Here is a 16,545-nt window from a genome sequence, read left to right as displayed (position 1 = left end):
TTGAGCTACCCCATGCTATAGTTCAGGTGCATTGAGGCCCCCCACGGAGTAAGGTGACGTCAATGTTTCCCACTTAACCCTCGGCTGTTTGCCCGCCCACGCTAGCCTAATCATCATGGATCTTAGTGTAGTTAATATATGCCCCAGGAAAGTTATAGGTAAATTTAAGAATAGACAGAGAAATCTTGACAGGATGACTAGTTTCATAAAAGAGATGTGTCCCAATAGCAAAATGAGTAGTTCAATCCGTCTGTCTATGTCCTCTTCGGGTTTAGAAATAGCCTTCCCAAAGTTCTCAGTAAGCACTGTGGCAGAGTTTGTGTGAGTTTTAACTCCCAGACAGCGTATTGAGTCCATGGACCATTGCACAGGAATGTCAAGCTGTATCAGAGTAGTGCAAGGGGTTAAAGGAAAAATATTGGATATCAAACAATTAATACAGAGTCCTGAGACCTGCCCAAATTGTGTAATTTCTGAGAGAACAGGTCTGAGATTCCTTTCCGGCTCACGGACATATATCAAGGTGTCATCCACATATATCAACACTATTATTGGTATCCTGGAAATCACACTGCCTTGTGCCCGTGGTATTCCCTTAATGCACTCAGGAGTGGTTCCGCAACTAGTGTGTATAGCAAAAGGGATAGAGGACACCCCTGGCGGGTGCCTCATAACATACCTATGGGGCTGGTGACAGTGCTGCCCATCCGCACTCTTGCCCTCGGCGCTGTGTAAAACATCATGACCAATCGTAGGAACACCTCCCCCACCCTATTTAGGACTCATTTCACCTAGATCAAGCCGACCAAACTGATACATCCTCCCTTGTAACAGACATGGAAATATTAGGGTTAAAACAATTAGTCGCCTCTCCCACACATTTAGCTGGCCATACGCTCGACGCTATATTTTCAAATGTTGAGGGCCTTCAAATAATGGACACCCTACCTATGCCATGGACTGACCACTACGCGATTTTTGGCAAAATCAACATCCCCACCGAGACTCAACAACCTAAAATACCTCGGATAAGGAGTCAAAACGCTTTTAAAGACTGGAAGCACATAAATCACACAGAGTTAAAAACGCAGCTGGTTAAGACCTGTCCCACGGTGTCCACTGACCCTAATACGGCTACATTACAATTCCAGACCTGGCTCGCCCACGCAACGGAGCGCTCAGTCCCCACTAAATCATTGTCCAGAAATAGATCCAAACCAACCGCTCCATGGTATTCTGACGAGCTAAGATTGCAAAAACAGATCAGCAGGAATCTGGAAAGGCGTTGGAGACTAACCTACGACATGGACAGCAAGAAAATCTACAAAGACTCACTGGCCCTTTATAAATCCATGATCATAAAAGCAAAAAAAACATTTTACACAAATAAAATTGCTCAAGCAAAAAACTCTAGTAAGCAACTGTTTGAAGTTACGAAAACATTGGCAGGCAATGTTCCTGACCTCACTCCCTCTCCGTCTCAAGCTCTTTGTGACGCTCTGGCAGACTTTTTCTTCACCAAGGTGGATGATATTTATCAGGCCTTCGCCTCTAAACCCGTGACCTCTAATAGGGATCCCCCTTGTGCACATTCGGCCAATGATTTTTCAAGCTTTATGCCACTTACAGATGAGCATATAAGGACTATTGTTTCCTCTATTAAAAGTGGCTCCGCCTTGGACCCTTGTCCTCTATCAGTTCTACCACCGGTAATGGAGTCCATCATACCTGTGCTGACACAAGTTTGTAACACTATCCTGTCCTCAGCTAGTTACCCGAAATCTCTAAAAAACACCTTATTGAAACCTTTATTAAAAAAACCCTGCTTAGATAAAAACGAACTTAAAAATTACAGGCCTATTGCTAGCCTCCCATTCTTAGCCAAAGTGGTCGAAAAGGCTATGAATTCCCAACTATCTGACTTTTTAGAAAGACACCGACTGCTCGATGACTCCCAATTCGGCTTTGGGAGGTACCACCGGACCGAGACTGCCCTCATCAAGGCAGCTGACGATGTTAGATCCATCCGGGACCAAGGAGGTACCGCTATTCTAGTACTACTGGATCTATCCGCAGCCTTCGACACGGTCGACCATAACATCCTGGTCGACCGTGTCGGAAAGTTGGGCATCAGCCATCATGCCAGAGACCTGCTTGCCTCCTTTCTAGCAGAGAGATCTCAAGCAGTCACCCTTGGACCTTTCCAGTCTGCGCAACTCTCGCTGCCATGCGGGGTCCCCCAAGGCTCATCCCTTAGTCCGACACTATTTAACATATATGTGTCGGACCTTGCCAATGTCATCAGGGCATATGGGATGAGCCTAACGTCTTACGCAGACGATACACAGCTGGTCCTGGCCATCAAGGGTGACGGAGGTCAAGTGGCACAAAACTTCAAAGACGGACTACTGGAAATAGGAGAGTGGATGACCACAAATTGCCTTAAGCTTAACTCAGAAAAAACTGAGGTAGTCATCTTTGGACCACTCCTCCCAGCTTGGTCATCACGCTGGTGGCCAGCAGCTTTTGGCTCACCCCCCATTCCAACAGCTAAAGTCAGGAATCTGGGAGTCATCTTCGATGATGGGCTCACCTTTCTGGAACATGCAAACAAAGTTGCCACTACCGCCCATTATAAACTGAAAATGATCAGGAAGATTCGCCCCTTTCTACCTGAGGCAGCAATTAAAACACTGGTCAGTGCATTAGTCTTGTCATCATTAGATTATTGTAACGGGCTATTTCTTAATGCCCAGGCCAGGGTTACACAAAAGTTACAGTCCATTCAGAACGCGGCTGCACGACTGATTTCAGGAATTGCCAAGTTCAGTCCCATCTCAGATACGATCAGGCAGTACCACTGGCTACCGATCCACAATAGAATAAAGTTCAAGTCCTTGTGTATAGTTTACAAAACACTTAACAACCAAGGACCGCATGCTCTCAAAAACCAATTAACACCCTACATACCCTGCAGACAGTTACGCTCTTCCACCTTACACCAATTAGTAATTCCTCGAACAAAAACAGTGTCCTGGGGTGACCGCCGCTTTTCAGTGGCCGCACCCAAACTCTGGAATACCCTTCCTCAGTACATCAGGACTAGCCCGTCACTCCACCAATTCCGAAAACTCTTAAAGACATGGCTCTTTAATTAGTGAGGCGGTGACTACACATAGGAGACAGATGACTTTTTAGCGCCGAGACGCCTACGGGTATTTGCTGCGCTCTACAAATGTCAAAATAAATAAATAAATAAATAAATGCCCACTCCACTGAGTTAAATGCCTTTTCGGCATCCAGGAACACTGCTGCAGCTTTGACTGCTAAGTATATCTTTGGATGATTCTGAAAATAGTGCGAAGATTATAAGTAATATTTCAAATACGGACAAAGCCAGCCTGTTCTGGTTTTACTACTAGAGGGATTATGGGTGACAGGTGGTTTTCCAGAATTATGGCAAAAATGTTAATGTCTACATTTAAAACTGACAGTGATCTGTATGAGGAGCAAGTCTCTGGGGGCTTACCAGGCTTCAAGAGTGTAATGATCAGTGCCTCCCTCATAGTGGGGAGCATCTCCCCATTCTGAACCATCTCCTCATACAGGGTCATTAAGTATGGCATGAGTTATTCCTGAAAGACCTTATAGAACGTGATTGTGAGGCCGTCCGTCCCAGGGGCACTGTATGAGGAGGTGCCCATAAGGTGTTCCCTATGGGCATTGGTGAGCTGTGTCATCTGTATGTGCTCTAGATAGTGTCTTATTGCCTAGTCATCAGCAGTCATCTTACTGGTATATAATTCAGAATAATATCTATGAAACCTGCTGGCCACAGCCCTGGGAGAGGTAAGCTTGTGTCCTGCCTCATCTGTAACTTCTAAAATCACCACTGCCTCTCTTTTAGGTCATATGAGTCATGCTAGCATAGCACCTGGGTGTTCTCCCTCCCCGTAGACTCTGGCTGGTGAGTATTTACCCAGGTGTTTCACCTCACCATCTGCAGTGTCGTGGTATTCCTCTAGAACCTTTTTAATATCTTCTAGGAGTTTAGTATCTCCAGTTCGCTGCCGCTGCTTGGCGGTGAGGGGGACCTTTTGATCTGTCTATGACTGGGTTTAATATGCAATCAAAATCACCCCCACCACCATATTATAGGAGAACCTTCTTTTCGCCCTAATATTGAGCCCAATGTTTGGTAACATTTCGGATCATCATAATTAGGGCCATATACATTGACTAATGTGACTGTCTGTCCTACTTTGTGGCATTTAGCAATAATGTACCTACTGTTAGGATCTCGTTGTAAATATTGCAGCATAACACCAGATTTCGGATTAAGTCATATATGAACTACCCTGGCATGTGATGTAAAGCCTACCGAGTGAACAATACCTTATAGGTATCTATATGAAAGCATTTTGCTACTAGGGGCCACATGGGTCTCTTCGAGCACAGCAATATCGACCGTATGTCGTTTAAGGTATGCTATAACTTTTCGAGTTTTCCTATGCTCCTTTAGTCCTCTACCGTTCCAGGTCAGCAATCATACTCTATTACTCGTCTTATGTTTTACCTCTATTTTTGCCATCTCTAAGTTGATTCTTGCTATGTGTCCAGGTGTGCTTCAGGATGTGCCACCAAGTAGTTGCCTGTTGTGCCACAACATGAATAGCTTTAATACCCAACACCCACCTTCCCTCCTCCTATGCTATGCAGCCCCAAACTTTGCATAATTGACTATTCATCCACACACCCCTCCCAGAGCAAACCATCAATTAACACATTCAGCAACGAGAACATTACTGACCCAGTGGGGATCACACTTAAGGGCAGATGTTGCCGGCACCTGAAAACTCCTCAGCCCGGACATACCTTTTAGTGTATATAAGAAAATGCTTCCCACCTTTCATTAGGATTACAGCACTCCCACCAGTAGCCTATTTTGTGCCAAGCTATTTCTTGATTAAGATAGGGCGGGCACCAGCTTAAGCGGAGGAGAACCACCCGAGGTCCCCCTTTCGCTGATAACTCAGCTACAGCACTTTTTTATTTTAAAGTAACATATAAGGCCGGGGTTCAGTTTACCACCCTGTATAGTCACCCTGTTTAGATAGGTATATGACCTTTTTCAAGAGTTCATTGTGTGGCCATAATCGAGCCAGCTATGCATGCCATTTGTGATTGGATTTCCGGCACCAAGTCCCTATTGAGTTCTGTTCTTTCCTGTGCCCTTTGATAGAACCAGCCGCTGTGCTAATCTTCATGCTCTGACAGGCCTCCCTCCTTTTTGAATTGTGGGTTAGAAGAGCCCTTCTTATGTGTAGCGCCATCAAGCTTTTTTATAAAGTGCAGTGCCTGCTTAGGGTCAGAAAAGACATACGGTGTCCCCTCTACCATTACTCCGAGCTTTGCAGGGTACATCATATTATATTCTAAGCACAACTCCTGCAGCCTCCTCTTCGCTGGAGCAAACAGATGCAGGACCTGCTGCACTTGCTGTGTAAAGTCAGGGTAAATGGAGATATTCATATCTTCATGTCGCAGTTCCTGTAGTTCCCTGGCTTTACGGATGGCCTTGTCCCGGTCCCTGTAATGAAGAACCTTCACAATGATGGGACGTGGCGACACGCCGAGGGGCTGTACTCGGGCCAGTGATCTATTTGCGCACTCTACCACAAACATGTTTGAGAAGTTCTCCCTGCTCATTAGTGTGGCCAATAATTGCTCTACATAATGCTCCATGTTTATGATATTTGTGGACTCTGGTATTCCAACTATGAGGATGTTATTGCGCCTTGAGCGCACCTTCAAGTCTGCCGCCTTGGCTTGGACACTCCGAAGAAGCTTCTCCATTGTTGTTTGTGACTGTGAGCCCGCACTGAGTGCATCCTCGTCCTCAGACACTCTTTGCTTGACAGCATCCTGACGCTCCATATCCTTGCCGAGTCGCTTGGACATTCTGTTAATGTGGTATGATAGTGCATCAATTTTCCTGTCTATTTTATTCAAGGTGTGTTGCATAGCAGCTAGGATTTTCTCAAAGTCAGTGTCCCCTGGCGAGTCTCCAGCCTCTAATCCGGATTCTGATGGCTTTTTTTCAATGTCTTGCTGTCTGGTTGTTTTCCTTGGTTCAAATTGCAGCTTGGACTGTGATTTTTCAGTTCTGCCCATTGTCACTTCTTCATGCTGGTGTCTACGTTCAGTACGGAGCAGTTGGGTGGCAAGATTGGGTATGGGGCAGATCAGCCGGATAAAATTTTAATCCCCCGTTGTAGTTCTGCTGCTTGCAGTTTCAGTCCAAAGGGGGACCACTCGCAGCTGGGGGGACCAGGTAGAGACCCCACACCCAGGCTGACTGTTCTTAAAGGGTTCCGCTGTGGACACTCACCAGCTGATAGGTGATGGTCTATGTTTTGTGACTCCTAAGCTGCTATTCACAGTGAGGGAACCAGCGGCCCACCACCGGCCCCCGTGCGGTTTCAATGCCCCTTCAGCTCCCCCTCCCGTCAGAGCAGGCTGTATTCCGGGATCTCCACCACCCTATGTTTTGTGTGGCCTGGTAATGACTAGAGAAATTGCTATTCTCCTCTTTGTTTTTCTCTGGGGCCCACAAGGCACAAAGTTATGGGCTTTGTCTCCTCAAATTGGTGTTGAGCAGGGATTTAAATGCCCGAGGCCCGATTAACCAACATATAAGGGTCCAGAATCTCGTGGACAAAGCGTGAGCGGCCCCCTAATGCCCGGGGCACTTGCCGCTCTCTCCCAGCCTCTCCACTCACGTCCAATATCTGTAGCGGTGAGCTCTCCCACCGCGACAGCCATCCTGCCCCCCGACCTGCCCCCAGTTTACTCACCACCGTAGGGGCTCAGCAGCGCCAGTTTCTGAGTGGGTGAAGGCAAGGCCTCGGATGCCCCAGGCAGGCACAGGGGACCCCACCCTGTCCAATGCTCACGGTCCTCCCTATCTCATCTGGAGGGCTCCACACATGCCCGCCGCCTCAAACAACGGCCTCTATCAAGTAAAGCAGACAGTAAACAACTCGTCAGGCACTGCAGGGAAGACAGGAGAGTCCGCTTAGCTATCATAGGGTGATTTATTCCCAATTGGGAAGCAGGATTGTGCTGGACTTTTGCCGGGCTTGCGGAGCTCTAGTAATTTGCGGCCTTCTTGGAGCCAAACAAGCTCCGCCACCTTCCCCCCCATCCCCCCTCCCCCCAAGTCAGGTGCTGTCCTCTTAAGATGGTTAGTTTGTTGGAGAAGTAGAACACAGTCTTACCCCTGAGGGCCTTATTAGTGATGCTACATGTTTTGAACACAACACAGGTCTGAACTGTGGTGTGTCTTTCAGGGGTGATAGTTCAGTGTATGTGAGCTGATTGAGCACCACCATCCAGATGAGAGAGAAACAGTACTTTGGAAAGGAATGTTTGCTTTTTTCAGGAGAAAGAGTTGGTACGATCCGGTTTTGGTGTTCCTGCTGATGTGTTATTTAAATAAGAGGTCAGTGTCCATGGGGAACGAGAGTGACATAGCATTGGGTAACCTGGGGTGAAGCCATCTAGCTTTAAGTTGGATAGGAAGGCTAGAATCTGACACTATTTTGTATTGTTAGTGAACAGGAGGAATTCGGTCTTTGATAGCTTGACATTCAGGTAGTTAAATGGATAGCTGATATACAGGCCTGGGTGAGGTTGAGATTGCATCCCAGTAAGTGATTGATTGAGATGATTTTGAGGTACAGCTGTCTTAAAAAAATTGGTGAATGTTGATGTTGCTGTCAGCAAGAACAAACCCAAGTGGTTCCATGTCGAGTTGGAAAATGATGCGAGAGAGTACAGAGCCCTGAGGGGCCCAACAAAGAGGACAAGAGTGCTGATCTTGTGGTTCCTATGAAAACGAGCTGGTGGTGGTTAGTGAAATAGGGTTTGCCGGATGGTGACTGAGTTCTGAACTTTGTGTGTTTCCTGGGTACATATCAGAGTTGGATAGTAGACATTTAATGTTTCAGAACTAACTGGATGGTAGACAGTGTCAAAGGAGTGGAAAGGTCAAGCAGGACCATGAGGCGTTTACATAATTTTAACATTCAAGACTACACACAAGAAGATTTCAGTGAAGACAGGCTATGGCCTTATGAGGTAATGTATTCCAGTTACTCCTAAAAATATGTCTATATAAGAGAATGCCTCAATAGAAGTATTGGATCTTCTGTGGGCATTTAAAAAGCTTTTGGTTATACTGATATATGAAAGGGAGCAATGAGGAATCAAAAGAAAGTGGTATACTGTATTTTATTTTACTTTCATGAGGTGTATTCTATAGTATATTCTTTCTGTTGGTGCTTTATACAATTAGAACAGTATGATGTATTCATGTAGAACCTTGATTAATTACTCAAAATGTTTTCACCTATATGTCCATAACCTATAGGTGGAAACCTATGAAGTAATTAATAAAGATTCTGCATTTATTAGTACCTTGTACTTTGGTTTTATGTTCTTCCGACAAGGGGCTCCAATGTTCCCTGTGCTGGAGTCTAGACCCAAGTTCTATTTTTGTTTTTACTGTTGCATTGTCACGTGCACTTTGTGGTTTCAATGCTGCTTAGGTGTAGAGAACAGACATGTAATATGGAACAGTGTTTTTGATGTTTCAGGCTAAAGTGTTGTAATGTACAATATTTCATGGAATGTTGTACAAGTTGTGGTGTCATATTGTTAGTGTGTTCGCCTGGATGGTAGATGTACACACTTGTTTGGCGTAAAACATGTTACTTTGTTCCATAACTGTCAGATGTTAAGCCCAGAATTTTTCATTGAAACTGCTTTAGGTCTAGCAACATATCAGTCCACTAATCTAATTAGTAATCTAGAACAACACACCTTTCATCTAAGGGACCATATCTGATGCTTATCACAGTTTGCAATGTGTTCTGTCCCCTTAGGATCAGCTGTATATGTCACACAATTGGGATGCCTCAACAGTTGGAGAGGATAATGATATTTTACTTAACCCCTTCACTGCGGGGTGTTTTCCCCCGCGGTGCGGGGGGAATGGGGGCCTCGCGTGGTGCCGCTATGCTTGTGACAAGCTCAGCTCGTCATGAGGCACAGTGAGCTGCACTCATGACGAGCTGAGCTCGTCTCAGCCACACCCGTTTTGGAACGTTCAGCACAGCGGGGATATTATCCCTGCGTGCGAACGTTCCAACGGCTGTGACGAGCTCAGCTCGTCATGAGTGCAGCTCCACTGGCCTCATGACAAGCTCAGCTCGTCACAAGCACTCAACGGGTTAAATGTATGTCTTTCCTATTTCAAACAATTCATGTTCACGTTTCTGCACATAACACTAGTCTCCTTTTTTCTCCACTCCCATCTTTATATCGCACTATTGATTTGAATTCTGTTTACTTGACATCCCTAAAATATATAGGGACAGATTTACAAGAAACTGATGCATCAGTAGAGATGTATTAGTTTCCCTGCGCCAGCCTGCGATACCCTTGTGCCACCATGGATGCGCCGTATTTACAATATGGATGCACCGTACTTACAATACGGCATACCATGGGGCAAGGATTGACAGATGCATCAGAGATTCTGACGCATCTGTTGGCCCAAAAGTCATGCATTGCTGGAGTCATGTCGCAAGCACGACCCAACTCCAGCAATGCATGTTGAGGCCTATACTTATTGTACTGCATCACTCCTTACACCTGCTTCAAGCAGGCATGAGGTTTTGATGCAGTGGCGTCCTAGAAGTGGCGCAGTGAAATCTTGGAGCTTTCACCGCATCACTTTTACAAGGTCTTCCTGCATGGGATTGCCCACCCTGCACACATTATACCTGACGCAGGATAAATTGGCTGCATTGTTTCCGCCGCTGCTGCATCACAAAAGTGAAGCAACGCTGGTGCAAAGTGTCACAAGGGGCTTGTAAATCTGCTCCATAGTATTTAAGCCGCTGAGAATAAACATTTACTCGATTTTTAAATCATTTAATTAATTGATATGTGGGATGCTTGGTTTCTCAAATGTATTTAGTATTTCAGTTTAAAGTGCATTAGTTGTTTTCAGTCAGATACCTAAATATTTTTCACTCCAAAAGGCTTTTGTTCACCAGTCTATACAATGTCTGCCCTTATCACATTTTCTAATGTATTGTACTCTCATCTTCTCAGGTTACCATCGCCAGTATCGCCAAGAGCCAGTGACGTTTGGCCGCATTGGCTACGGAACTCCGTACTACTGTGTAGGCTGGTATGAATGTGGTGTGCCTATTCCAGGAAAGTGGTAGCCACGTTGAAATTGGAGTGCACATCTTCTGCAGATTCAAAACCACCCCTGGACTTGCCTTTCTGAATGACGCGCACTGGAGGACTGTCAGCACTTTGTTAATAGAAAAGAAGTAGACAGAAAAACAATATGCCTTCATGCTCCTGAGACTCAAGGGAAAGCCTTAGAAATAACACTGTATTGATCATCAAACAGCAGTGCAGCAGGATTGTGTTGCTGTGGAGCGAGGAAACTCTTCCAGTTGTCCTACCTAACTTCTCTTTACAAAAATAAAAATAAACAACCATAAGGACAAAGGCATTGCGTGGGAAGAACTCAAGATTAAAAAAACAACTATGCACAAGACCCACCATGTGTCACACTGTGTGGTGGGGTTAGCTAAGCCCACCATACTTGCCTTCTTGAATTGTGTGCACAAATTATGTATCTGGTCTTGGAACACTGAGATCATTTGTGAAACAAAGTGCCTCATCAGTGTACTGTGCCGCGAAGTGGAAAGAATGAACATAGAAAGTACAAAAAAGACATAACTTGACCATCATTGACATCTGATCGAGTGTCTTCTCACTGTTGAGCATGTCAAGAAGACTGCCACTGACCAATGCTGAGATTTACTGTAGCTATCCATGTCTTTTTGTAAAGGGTGCAGTTACAAATAAGGAACTTCTCTGGTCTTCCATGGAGCATGCACACGCTTTGCACAGTTTTTGAACTTAAGACACAACAGACAACTTCTTCACATATTTTGTGTTCAAGGGAGACTATAATGGTGCTAAAATCGTTATAATATTCAGCCAAGGTATAACTGCCAAGCTTTTGCAAAATAAAAGACTTGATACGGATAAGAATACAAATATTTCGGTGCACTATGGTTGAGAATCCATAAAAAGCCACTTTTTTTAGAGCTTTTCCAAAGTGTAGCTATGATTTATAGGAGTAAGCAACTGAGTCTGTTTCTTCTGCCTCTTTCATTTTCTGTTTCTTGTAATTATTATATGATGAGAAACTGTGCGCTGGGACATCTATCACAAAACTTACAGTGCACTGCAATCAACTTTGTTGACAAAACAAATATTTCTAACATTTTCCACTTGCAAGGAACTTCTGCATCCCTCATAGGTGTGTGAATGTGTCATAAATGTAGCCTATGTGTCATGAAAGTATCCTTTGTTTACACTGCAGAGTAGCCCTTGTTTACACTGCAAAGAAGCAATTCTTCTAACGTGCTAACGACTGAAGGCCAGTTTCATGTGAAGCATTGTCTGCGGCCAGGGTTACATATCACTTCCCTAAGGTCATGTCACAGAGCAGGGGTGGTCAAGGAAGGTGATCAATGTCTCTACCAATGAAGTGGAGAACAATGTTAAAGAAGATTCAGCTAGTGTGGCAGTGCTTAATTTGTTCCAGTGGTTGGAGGTAGGGAGATACAGCATTCATTTGTGAGGATCAGGACTTTTCATAATCAGACTTTGAGCAACAGCAAGAGATAGACAAGCAGAACAGGGTGATGGAGAAAGAAAAGTAATAAAAAACTAGAACACAATGAGAAAGCAGGAATGATGAAGAACCAATGGAAGTGAGATAGTGTATTGTGGTGGAAAAAAGAGGCATGAGGTGGAATCAGGGCTACTGTATCACAAATTGATGTAACATAGGGCAACAAGTAAAGTTGCTGCCCTCCATTGCATGAGAGTGAAAGAGCAGAACAACTCCATATCTAGGATGTGGCACTTTTATGCTCCACATCTTAGTGCATAGTGGATTCCCTTCCAGTACAAAACCTGTACATTACGGCTATTCCCGCTTTGTATGTGTGCTGTTCAATGCAGCACACTTGCAAAGTGGGAAAAATGGTGCATACCACAAGGAGGTGTACGATTCTGTCAAAAATTCCTGTCTACAATTCTTTCTTGATAAAGATTTGTATCAAACCCCATGAGTGACTCCATGGTGCCACCTATGCACCACCTTTGGAATGCCCCCATGATACAAAGTAATGCAAGGCAAAGCATTGGTCAACTTTGTGTTACTTTGGGTTAGATTTGCGTTGGATAGTAAATTGCACATTAACACTTTACATTGGACTTTCATTAGAACAATGATGAAACCCGGTGGAAAGTGCTTGTATATAGAGGCCCTGGTGTCTAGCAACCTCAGCATATATTCTTTAAGGACTTGCACTTTTTTTTCGGATATAACACTGGGTAGACACCTTGCAGCTCTTCCATTTTTGTTTATCAGCTCCAAATCAAGTACAAACAGTCACATCGCTAAGTCTTAGCAATGCCACTTGATCTGGATCAGGCCAATCATACATTCAAAACTGAATGCTTTCTGGAAAAAGTAGTTCTAACTATAGATATTAAGACTATAAGAGAAGCACACTACTTAGATGTCCAATTTGATAGACAATGGCCAAGTGACAGAAGTTCTAAATAAGAGCATTGTGTAAAGCCTCCTAAAGAGCCACATCTGCTGATCTAAGCCACTTACTAAGTTAGGATGGTGCCCAGTTCCAGTCTAATGTTGCTTGTTTCAATTTATTGTACTGTAGGGTACTTTATTACTTCTCCAATATGTTCTTGTGATAATGGCCTGCATTTTTTTGTGGTTTGATCTATGAAAGTGGTTAAGTAAACAACTTGTAAATTCCTTACGGGTACTTAACTCCTGTTTCCACTAGAGAGCCAATAACACTCAAATGGCCTCGGTCAATATCAGGGCACCTAGGAGATGAATTTCGGAAATTTTTGAGGCACCACAGCCCTTTTGCAGCTCCTTCTACAGACAACACAAAGGGCTGTCATCCCTAAACTGCTTTTGTGCACTTCTTGTAAATGTACATGCTATATGTTTTCTATTAAAAAAAATCTAAAAAGAGTTTTTACGTTTTTCACAGCGATAACGAGATAAATATTTACAAATGTAAGTTTTCAGATATTTTGTTTTTACAGTGTAAAGAGTATGGACTTTATACAACCTGTTTCCCAAATAAATATGCCACATTGTCCATTGCTTTTACTTGTTAGTTTACATAGCTACTTGCAGATTGACATTTCGCATTACACTGTTCTAGAAACACATCCACATGCATTAAGGGTGCTAAAACGTGTGTAGGGTAGTTGCTGCTTCATTTTCATGTTATCACACATCTCAAAATACCCATCATGGCATCAGTTAAGATGGTACACTGCACAAAAAACATAGGAGAATATTCACAAGGAGCTATTGCCGAATTAACAGCACTTTATCGCAGCCAAAGTCGTGATACATTTACCCCACCATTCACAATCTGGTGCTAACAGCCCACAGCACCAGTTTTCCCACGATAGCAGCCGCAAAAAACATCGCCACATAGGACCCCCGCAACTATCGCCAATGAGACGCAGAGTAGGCGTTCCTGTGCAAAAAGCCACGACAACGACCGGCCAGACCAGCGATAAGAACACAAAACATGCGATAAGGCACGTTAGCAACAGGAAATTAACACCTGCTCTGACCTGGTGTAAAGTCGGACCACAGCCTGCACCACAAAAGGGAGAACAGCCCATAGCCACACCTGAAGACAAACAGATGCCATGGAGCAACTGAACATGCAGCACAGACACCCAAGAGGGCCATAACACCCACCGACACCACCCCCAGGACTACCCCTCCCTGGCACCCTCCCGACCAAAGACATGTCACATCAGCTACACCGAAACATGTACAAAATAATCCGCCTAATGTCGCACATTCACAACTGGTGACATGCATGTGTCGTCACAGAAATGAGCATCACACATTCACTTTTGAAGCAAACAATGAAACTTTATTGAAATTAACACAGAAATGAAATAAAGACACATGGCGGCTCCCCTCGGTACAACCCGTCAGTCCAGCCTGCAAGACAAAAAACATGATGAGAAGGTGTGTCCTGCGCACATCAAAGGGCAGAGAGAGAGAGAAGGAGAGAGAGAGAAGAAGAGAGGGAGAGAGAGAGAGAGCGAGAAGAAGAGTGGGGGTGAGAGAGAGGAAGAGAGGGGGAGAGAGACAGAGAGAAGAAGTAAAGGGGAGAGAGAGAGAAAAAGAAAGGGGGAGAGAGAGAGAGAAGAAGAGAGGGGGAGAGAGAGCGAGTGAGAGAAGAGGAGAGGGGGAGAGAGAGAGAAGAAGAGAGGGGGACCAAGAGAGAGAGAGAGGAGAAGAGGGGGAGAGAGAGAGAGAAGAGGAGAGGGGGCGAGAGAGAGAGAGAGAGCCGACCCTGCGCACCCAGGCCACACTGCTCACCTGCTGCCACCGGTGTGTCTCCAACCACTTGCCGGTACGTATGGCAGTATACCAGGTCACACATCTGAGACAGAGCCGTCATCTGAAACAGAGTCCAGAGATATGACTAGCACAGTACTGATACTTGCACAAGACAACATCGCCCGCCCGTCCATGCACACCCAGGTAGAAGCATCCCAGCCCCTCCCGCCACCCATCAGAGCATGCCAACCCATGCACACCCGAGCCTCACTGCTCACCTTCGCCACCGGTGTGTAGACTGCAGGTCGCACCACGTGTCGCTGCTAGCCACAAGCCCAAGGCCCGCAGACATGGCACCCTCCACACCATGCATCCACACTGCGCTGGCCACCAGGTCTCACGTCTGGTGTTGAGACCTGATTACAACATAGCATAGGACAAACCAGGGCACCGAAAACATCGCAGCCTGCATAGCCGCTCAGCCCAATGGATGCCACTAACACTGTGATCCCGGAAGCGAGGCCATGTGGCGGGAAACCCGCGCAGCCCGCTGGCGCGGCATACACTGTGGGCCAGCAAGGCAACCAAATCCTGAGCAGTCTGGACCGCTGGGATGGGGAATCATTGCAGGATGCACCCTCGCTCAGCAGCTCCAGGTGCCAATGACTTATTGCACTCAAAGTCACTGTCCCATGGCGGGGTGCCTGTGCCAGCCGCAATGCAGCGTGTGCCACAAACCTTGTCCAACCCCAGTCAGTGTCCCGTGGCGGGTGCCTGTGCCAGCCACAAGCAGCTTGTGCCACATTCACTGTTGAACCCCAGTCAGCGCCATGTGGCGGGGTTGTAGGCCCGTGCAGGCTGCAATGCAGCGTGTGCAACAAACCCTGTCCAACCCCAGGCAGCGCCATGTGGAGGAAGGCCTGTGCCAGCCTCAAGGCCTCAGGTCCGTCATCCTGTCACCACCAGCAGAGGGGTATGTGACGTCATCGGCCCCTTATATTTGCGGGGTCACATAGCCTGTGTCTCCTGTGACGGGTGGGTGTGGTGTGCTTGCAAATCTGCCCTCAGGGAGTGGCTGTGACATGCTGACAACTAGACCAGTGACCTGCACACCACCAGCGAGTACGCCTGCGACGGGTAGCAATGAGGCCCCCCCCCGGAGCATGAGCAGAGTGGTCTAGCCTTCCGTACCCCGGAACAGAGCAGGGCTTGCACAAATTGACTCGTGGGCACTGGGCGTGGTACAGTCCATGTCCGGACAAGAAAGTGGCTGATGCGTGTGTCCCTGTTGTGGTGTCCACGGGACCCTTGACACAAATTGCTATGTAGCACACTCTGACTGGCATCCCACAGGATGAGCATCATTGACGCAAGGGAAATCACTGACCCTACATTCATCCACACACACATACATAAATGATGAAAGACATGACACAGCAGTGCGCCACTGGATGTTTATTGCACATCCAGTCCAGTTCTGCAGCTGGAGCGGTACAGGGAACTGTCGAATACACTACACCATATGGGCCCATGGCGGGCCAGCCAGAGTCCATCCGTGGAAACAAGTACTGCAGAAGAGGAGGGGTGAAGTCTGCAGTCAGGTCGCCGTGTCATTGGTCATCAAGCAGGATGTGGCGGTCCATGTCGTTGTCCAAGGTGAGTGCATCTGAGTGAATCGGGGGTCAGTGAAAGGTCATGAGGCCATGTGCAGGACCAGACCAGGAACAGCCCAGGTGACGGAAATGAATGCTACTGAGTCCTTCTAATCACATGCCCATCCATGTCCCCGGATGTGTGCCCTGTCACACCTGTGGGTGTTGCGGCACTGTGTGCCACTGACACTTCAGGTGCCAGAGGTGGATTGTCGGCCTCACTGTGTGCCACTGACACATCAGGTGCAGGAGGTGGATTGTTAGCGGCACTGTGTGCCACTGACAAATCAGGTGCCGGAGATAGATTGTCGGCTGCACTGTTTGCCACTGACATATCAGGTGCCGGAGTGGTTAGGTCTGCCGCAC

At 46.2% G+C, this 16,545-nt stretch overlaps 1 protein-coding gene across 2 annotated transcripts in view; it reads left to right on the top strand.

Annotated features, from left to right (window-relative positions):
• The window catches only part of FNDC1 (fibronectin type III domain containing 1), a 1,121,378-nt gene extending 1,108,068 nt beyond the window's left edge, over positions 1–13,310 (top strand). Inside the window, exons 20-21 of one of the 2 annotated variants that reach the window (XR_015296657.1) lie at positions 10,186–12,024; positions 12,130–13,310. Coding sequence is in view for 1 of the 2 variants with exons in the window: in XM_086927416.1 (XP_086783542.1) it covers positions 10,186–10,301 (116 nt within the window). In the remaining variant the exon portion in view is untranslated. Of the gene's footprint in view, positions 1–10,185 lie in introns of both variants that reach the window. The other variant, XM_086927416.1, reaches the window with a different exon arrangement.
• The last annotated feature ends 3,235 nt before the right edge of the window (positions 13,311–16,545 follow it).

Source organism: Lissotriton vulgaris, chromosome 6 (genome assembly GCF_964263255.1).
Source record: "Lissotriton vulgaris chromosome 6, aLisVul1.2, whole genome shotgun sequence".
NCBI classification, from domain to species: Eukaryota; Metazoa; Chordata; class Amphibia; order Caudata; family Salamandridae; genus Lissotriton; species Lissotriton vulgaris.
Note: the sequence above shows the minus strand (reverse complement) of the source record. Positions and strands in the feature narration are given on the sequence as shown.